Source organism: Otolemur garnettii, unplaced genomic scaffold, assembly GCF_000181295.1.
Source record: "Otolemur garnettii isolate 467f Iridium unplaced genomic scaffold, OtoGar3 scaffold00179, whole genome shotgun sequence".
Taxonomy (NCBI): domain Eukaryota; kingdom Metazoa; phylum Chordata; class Mammalia; order Primates; family Galagidae; genus Otolemur; species Otolemur garnettii.
The window spans coordinates 1,373,187-1,379,699 of NW_003852574.1; the positions used below are offsets into that span (position 1 = coordinate 1,373,187).

Genomic DNA, 6,513 nt, shown 5'->3' on the forward strand with positions numbered 1-6,513 from the left:
CCGCCAAACAACAATGATGGCTGAAACAAAAAAAAAAATAGCCAGGCATTGTGGTGGGCACCTGTGGTCCCAGCTACTTGGGAGGCTGAGGCAGGAAGCTCACTGAGCCCAGGAGTTGGAGGTTGCTGTGAGCTGTGATGCCATGGCACTCTACCCAGGGGGACAGTTTGAGGCTCTGTATCAAAAAAGAAAATTTTTAAAGATCATTAATTATGGCTCAGTACCTATAGCTCAGTAAGTAGAGCAGTGGCCACATACACCAAAGGTAGCAGGTTCAAGCCTAGCCCAGGCCAGCTAAACAACGAGAACTTCAACCAAAAATTAGCCAGGTGTCATGGCAGGCATCTGTAGTCCCAGCTACTTGGGAGGCTGAGGCAAGAGAATTGCTTGGGCCCAAGAGTTTGAGGTTTCTGTGAGCTGTGATGCCACAGCCTTCTACTGAGGGCAACATAGTGAGATTCTGTCTCAAAAAATAAATAAATAAAGATCATGAATTAAATTATTTTCAAAAGAAGTTCAAAGCATAGTAAGTATATGCTTTTTTTTACTCTTTTTTTTGATTACATAATTTAGTGTGCACAGAAGTTTAACTATAGGTTTGAGTGTGCCCTGAGATTAAAAAAAAAATGGCTGAAAAACACTGCTCTAGGAGATCTTCCAGGTTCCATCTTGGCTGCTTAAGTCTATTTTCCACTCAGCAACTAGAGGAATCTTTGCTAAACACAAGTCACATGGTGGGGCCCATTGCTCAGCAGGTAGGGTGCCAGCCACATACACCGGGGGTGGTGGGTTCAAACCCGACCCAGGCCTGCTAAAACAATGAAAACTGCAACAACAAAAATAGCTGGGCATTGTGGCGGGTGCCTGTAGTCCCAGCTACTTGGGAGGCTGAGGCAAGAATCGCTTAAGCCCAAGAGTTTGAGGTTGCTGTGAGCTGTGACACGATGGCACTTTACCCAGGGCGACAACTTAGACTCTGTCTCAAAAAAAACAAAACACACGTCATAGTTGGCAAAATGTCTATAATGGGTACAGCCAAGTTCATTATAGTATTCTCGCTACTTCTATGTTTGAGTATTTTACATGACCAAACCTTTAAAAAGAAGTGATGCAAAAGATAGATAAAATAAATATTACCCTAAATGTAATAAAACATTAATCAGAACAATCACATATCTGCTTAGAGTGCTCTGATGCCACCACCCTACCACCACAGGTCCTCTCTATAGTAACAATGGATGATTTCCCATTAACTCCTGCCTTGGCCTTGTGACTTGAGGTCATGCCTAACAGGCAAACAGCACTCAGGAGGAGGTATTTGAAGGAAGGAATAGATGAATGAGCTGTGGGGTCTTCCAAGTGTCCCAGTTCTAAGTCCCAGTGGGGCTTAGAATTGGCCCCACAAACCCCAAATGTTTTGGGTGCTACCATCAGTGCCCTCACCTGGTATTTGGTTGCAGAGTCCCTTGGATGTGGTCATCCTTAGGCAGCACATGCCCACAGGGGCTGTGGGAAGGCACCAGCCCTGGACGCTGCACAGTCAGTTTCATCTCTGCCCATTGCTCAGGGACCTGCAAAAATGGGATAATGGAAGAGATGCTCCCATATTAGAGTTCAGCTCTAGGTCAGATGTCACAGGGTCTAACCTGGGGCTCTAAGCGCAGCAGCAGGTCATAGTCCATGGCTCTTGGCACAGAGGCCACCAGGAACTCTAGCATCTGATCTTCCTGCAGCCGCACAAAGCCTGAGCCAGTCCACAGCGGAGTGTCCTGGTTGGTCACCAGGCGCTCCACCACCTCAAGCACCTGGGAGGTAATGAAGCCAGGGACGGAGACTTAGGTAAGGTACTACTACCTCTGTCACAGATAGCCCCAAATCCATTTCTTCTGCCAAGGCCTCACTCAAGGCTAGGTAATTGTTCCCCAACTCCCACAAGCTACTGGCTATAATCTTGAGTCTCTAGTTATAGTCCCACCCATATAACTCCCTCTATTGCTGCACTCCTAACCTGCCCATGAACATCCTCAGCCTCCCAAGTTAGGTGGTCCAGGAAGGGCCGGAAGTAGCCAGGCTGGACCTGCTCACAGCGTCGCCCAACCATGTGCTGGCGGCAGTGGCACTGACCTGTGGCCTCATCACACCTGGGGGGACACTGTGGTTATTCAAGGAGAATGCCCTCTCCTGCCCAGAATCTTTTTTCAGCCCTTCCCAGGCCCCCTTTATAGCACTCACTGAGGATCCAAGGCACCACCTACATCGCAGTCGCAGGGGCGGCAGCCAAGCAGGTCATGGCTCAGGCCCCAGTGGCCAGGCTGGGGGAAAAGAGTTGTTGGGAGGCAGAAGTAGATCCTCTTGCCACCCAGCACGGAATCCAACCACACATTTCAGTCTCTGCCACCCCTTTGTAAAAACATGGACTCCACACCCTTGGCCTCCTGGACATGAGGGTTCTCTAAGTTCTCAGCACCCACACAATGGGGCATGGACATCACCCCCCAAGTTTGGTGCTTTAAGGACAAATCCTGACCCCAGAGCTCTAGCTCCCTCCAGTCTCACCAAACAGTGGTTGCAGCCATGTCCAGTTACTAAACGTTTGCAGAAACATGTTCCACCCTTGGGGTCACAAGGGGTATGCCCAGGTACTGTGCCTCGTGTATTACACTGACAACCTGCAGGGAAAGAGGGAGCTTTTGGGAAGCTCTGGCAGTGCTTAGGTTCAGTTGAGTAAGGAGTAAGAGGCCAGGAGTTAAAGGTCAACATAGGAGTTAGGGCAGGAGGCACATACGACGGCAGCCTAGAGGGTCACTGGCACTGAGCCCAAAGAAGCCATCACGGCATTGCTGGCAACGATTTCCCACCACATATTCTTTGCAGCGACACTGGCCTGAGACCAGACCCAGTGCAGGGTCATCATGGGAATCACAGCGACCACCATCTTGGGAACCCATGGGGTCACAATCACAAGCTAAGGACAAAAAGAGGTATAGGGTTACTGTACTCCAATTAGCCCAGCATAAGTCCTCTCCTCAGTCCCACCCCACATCCCTGGTCTGGCCCCACCCCAAGCTTCTCATCCTAATTTCCTACAATCTGGATGGAAGTCTGGCTCCCAGGTTCCTGCCCCATGTTCAGCTTTCCCTCCACCATGCTCTATCCCAGCCTCACGGCGGCACACAGCTGGGTCCCGTAGGTCCTTAGTTGGGTCTCGGTAGAAGAAGGGCCGGCAGAGTTCACAGTGGTGCCCAGCTGTGTTGTGTTGACATCCATCACACACGCCTCCACTCACATTGCCAGAAGCCAGGTATACGGCCATGTCGAAGTGGCAGCTGTGGGTATGCCCATGGCATTCACACTCTGTGGGAGAAGAAGGGCAGGGCAAAGACCACTTGAGAGGTCAGATCCTGAGGATAAGGTGTGTAGAGGACCCTGGTGAGATCCTGACAGTAAGGTGTGTAGAGGGCCCTGGTGATACCTTAGATCCCTGACATAAACCAGAATGTGTATTTACAGGTTCATGGACTTCCAGGGCTCAGTGTTATCCTGGGCCCCAACCCAGAGAAGATGGTAGAGGAGTATTGATGGGCTCCCCAGGGTCATCAAGGCCTGGATACCCTTTGGACATAGTCTGGGTTTAACTCCCAGCTCTAAGTTTTACCCAGGACACAGCCAGGCTGCAGAGTTCTGTAGCCATGGGGGCCAAGGTATCACTCACTCCTACAGGCATGACTATGGCCATCCTCAGCTGGATGCCAGGGCAGGTCATGATAGAAATCCTGACACTGCTCACAGTTGAGGCCACGAGTATTGTGTTTGCAGATACAGGCTCCATGCACCTGTGGAGTTGGACAGGTAGGTTATTAGCACTGCTCAGCCCTGCCTGCCATTGTCTGCCACTGGGATAGGGTGCCCTATCCCAGCTATCCAAATTCCCTTACCATGCCCTCAGCATGGGCTGGTGCCCCTGGAGCAGGTGCACACTGTGAGGCATGTCCATAGCAGAAGCAGTTGCCACGTACAACCAACTCATAGAGGGCATAATAATACTTCTCTCGGATCTCCCGCCGTGGGTCAAGTAGGTTGTCTCCCAGGGTGTGTAGACGAGTCAGGTTCACCCGTAGGTTAGTGATCTTCAACAAGTCTGAGTTGAGGGTAGGGTTAGAGCCAACTGGTCAGGCAGGCCCTTGCTGCCCCATGCCTACCAGGGGCTACAGCTGCCAAGGTCACCTTTAGAGACCTCCTGTCTACTGCCACCCAAGCTAAACTGGGCTTGGCACCTGTCCTAGGAAGAACCCAAAATAGTTACTGAGGCCCCAAATAGTCACCAGCCGGACACTGAGACCATGCCAAGCTCAAAGGGTGGAGCACTCACTCTGAATCCAAGAGCTATAGGGGTCTGGGATAGGGATGGCAGGGTCCAGAACACGATAGATGACCTGTAGGGGCAGGGAGTTGATTAAGACACTGCACCTTGCCTCAGACCCATCATCCCCTCCTTCTGGACCCCAGCCTAGATCTCAGCTCTCACCTCGCCTTCAGTGGATGGCTCGATCTCTGAGTAGCGAGATTCACAGACTACATCATCCCAGTGCCGTGGGGGGGCCAGTGGGACTCCTGGGAAGTCGGCCCCACAATCATAGGAGAAATATCGGTACACGTGCCAGGTGCGGCCAAAGTCTGCTGAACGCTCCACCAGCATGGCAGCAGGGCGAAATGTCTGGGTGAGGGGCATGGCTGATCAGCAGACACCAGACCCAAGCCTAGTCCAAAGCCTTTAAGAGCCCTGCTCAATCCTCAAGAATCTCACCAAAAGATGGGAGCTACTGGTGGAAGTCAGACAATGACCAGCAAGGGTAGCCACTTCCAATGGGGAGGTATGGGGAGGGCTCAGGGGTTATGGGGCCCAAGGGATAGCATGTGACCCAGCCTGGGACTGAAGCAACAAAAGGGGATGTGCAAAGGCCTAGAAGTATAAGGCAGTGGAAGGTTAGGACAAAGGAGGCTTTCATAAAGCCAGAGAACAACATATGAGCTCAGGGAGTCTGGATTAATCAGCTAGGGCTCTGTCCAGGGGTAATGGGGAGTCAAGCAGGGTGATTTGGGTAGACTCCCAGACATGCAGACACCTTAAAGGTCATAATGAGATGGGTGAAATGGAACTCAGCCTCCAGATCCAGCTGGATGGTGACCTCAGAGATACCTGAGACAGGAATCGGAAGTCAAAGGCTTGAGGCTACTGGTGGACAGCCCTGCTCACTTGTCCTACCCATGGCCTCACCATTCTCTGACTGCCACCAGGCTGACCGGCGCTGTGGCGCAAAGCTGGTAACTACATTCTCGATGCGATGGCTGTGTGGGTTGTCTCGAGCAGAGAAGGGGTGTCGGGAGTCACACAAGAAACACTTCTTTTCGTCCTGGGTTGGGTGGGGGTTAGAATTAGGGCCTTGGGCAGTGCCAGCCCTACCCTGACTGGCCTCCCTCCTTGTCCGCAGCCACACCTGCAGGTGACTGACGATGCAGTAGGGCTGGGGACTGTGCAAGCCACAGGTGGATGAGGCAGTCAGTCTGTCAGCACGGCCCACCAGCAAGTCACCTGTGGCTGGGTAGCAGCTTCCCCTTGAACAGCTGGGCACATCAGGGGCCAGGGCCTGGGCCAGTGTGGTGGGCAGCACTGGAGACAGTGGGTTAGCCAGTTCTGCTGAGCTCCCATCTGGTAGTCCAATCCATGTGCCCCAGAGGCAGTTACCTCAGCCCCTACCATTGCATCCCTAACCCCAGCCCTCACCAGGCCTGCTTACCACTCAGCAGTAGGCCCAGTTGAAGTTCCCAGAGCACAGGCTGTCCCCTCCCTCGCTTCATCCTGAAAAGGAAGGAAACAGAGATGAAGAAAAATAAAGGGTGTGGGGCCTAAGCCTTTCCATCCCTTTTTGGGGTCCCGTGCTGACTCTACCTGTGTAGGTCCTTGGCCAGTTTCCTTACAGGCCCTCAGTCTGTACCCAGGTCTGTTCAGCGGTCCCTCCACCAGCTTAGAGTCCAGCAACTTGGAGCAAAGTTGGGAAGCACGGCAGGAAGGAAAGCATGGAGCAGATTTGGGGCAGGAATGAAATACCAGGCAGAGAGCCTCCACCCTGATCTTACCCCTGCCCTTCAGAAACAATCCTCACCCCAGGAACTGGCCACTACCACCTCACCCACAAATCTTTGTTATGCCCCCAAATCCAGATCTATATGTAGGCCAGGGGAAGGTAGGGAGTTTGGTGCTTTAGAAAGACCATCACAGAAGGAAACCCACAGAGTTGCAGGGATGGCAGGAACCAGTAAGAGGATTTGATCTTTGGGATATCCAATGCTGGGCCTAGGAGCCTATAGCCTTTTCCCCTGGTGTCATAGATGCCATAGAAATCACTGTCATCTCAACTATTGAACCCCAGGACTCCAGCATCAGCAGAAAAGCAGGAGGGCACAAGCAGAAGCCCCAAACTCCTCTATTCAGAGCTCTTGGGAGCTTTAGGACAG

General features: G+C 52.2%; 1 protein-coding gene across 1 annotated transcript in view; it reads right to left on the reverse strand.

Annotated features, from left to right (window-relative positions):
• The window catches only part of LAMB2 (laminin subunit beta 2), a 15,436-nt gene extending 9,391 nt beyond the window's left edge, over window positions 1–6,045 (reverse strand). Inside the window, exons 1-16 of the mRNA XM_012811917.1 lie at window positions 5,948–6,045; window positions 5,796–5,857; window positions 5,496–5,668; window positions 5,276–5,411; window positions 5,124–5,197; window positions 4,526–4,714; window positions 4,370–4,433; window positions 3,936–4,138; window positions 3,713–3,833; window positions 3,166–3,354; window positions 2,786–2,965; window positions 2,557–2,669; window positions 2,233–2,312; window positions 2,009–2,141; window positions 1,647–1,805; window positions 1,444–1,571 (exon numbers count right to left, since the gene is read on the reverse strand). Coding sequence (XP_012667371.1) covers window positions 1,444–1,571; window positions 1,647–1,805; window positions 2,009–2,141; window positions 2,233–2,312; window positions 2,557–2,669; window positions 2,786–2,965; window positions 3,166–3,354; window positions 3,713–3,833; window positions 3,936–4,138; window positions 4,370–4,433; window positions 4,526–4,714; window positions 5,124–5,197; window positions 5,276–5,411; window positions 5,496–5,668; window positions 5,796–5,856 — 2,003 coding nt within the window. The 5' untranslated portion in view covers window position 5,857; window positions 5,948–6,045. The remainder of the gene's footprint in view (window positions 1–1,443; window positions 1,572–1,646; window positions 1,806–2,008; window positions 2,142–2,232; window positions 2,313–2,556; window positions 2,670–2,785; window positions 2,966–3,165; window positions 3,355–3,712; window positions 3,834–3,935; window positions 4,139–4,369; window positions 4,434–4,525; window positions 4,715–5,123; window positions 5,198–5,275; window positions 5,412–5,495; window positions 5,669–5,795; window positions 5,858–5,947) is intronic.
• Window positions 6,046–6,513: the final 468 nt, after the last annotated feature.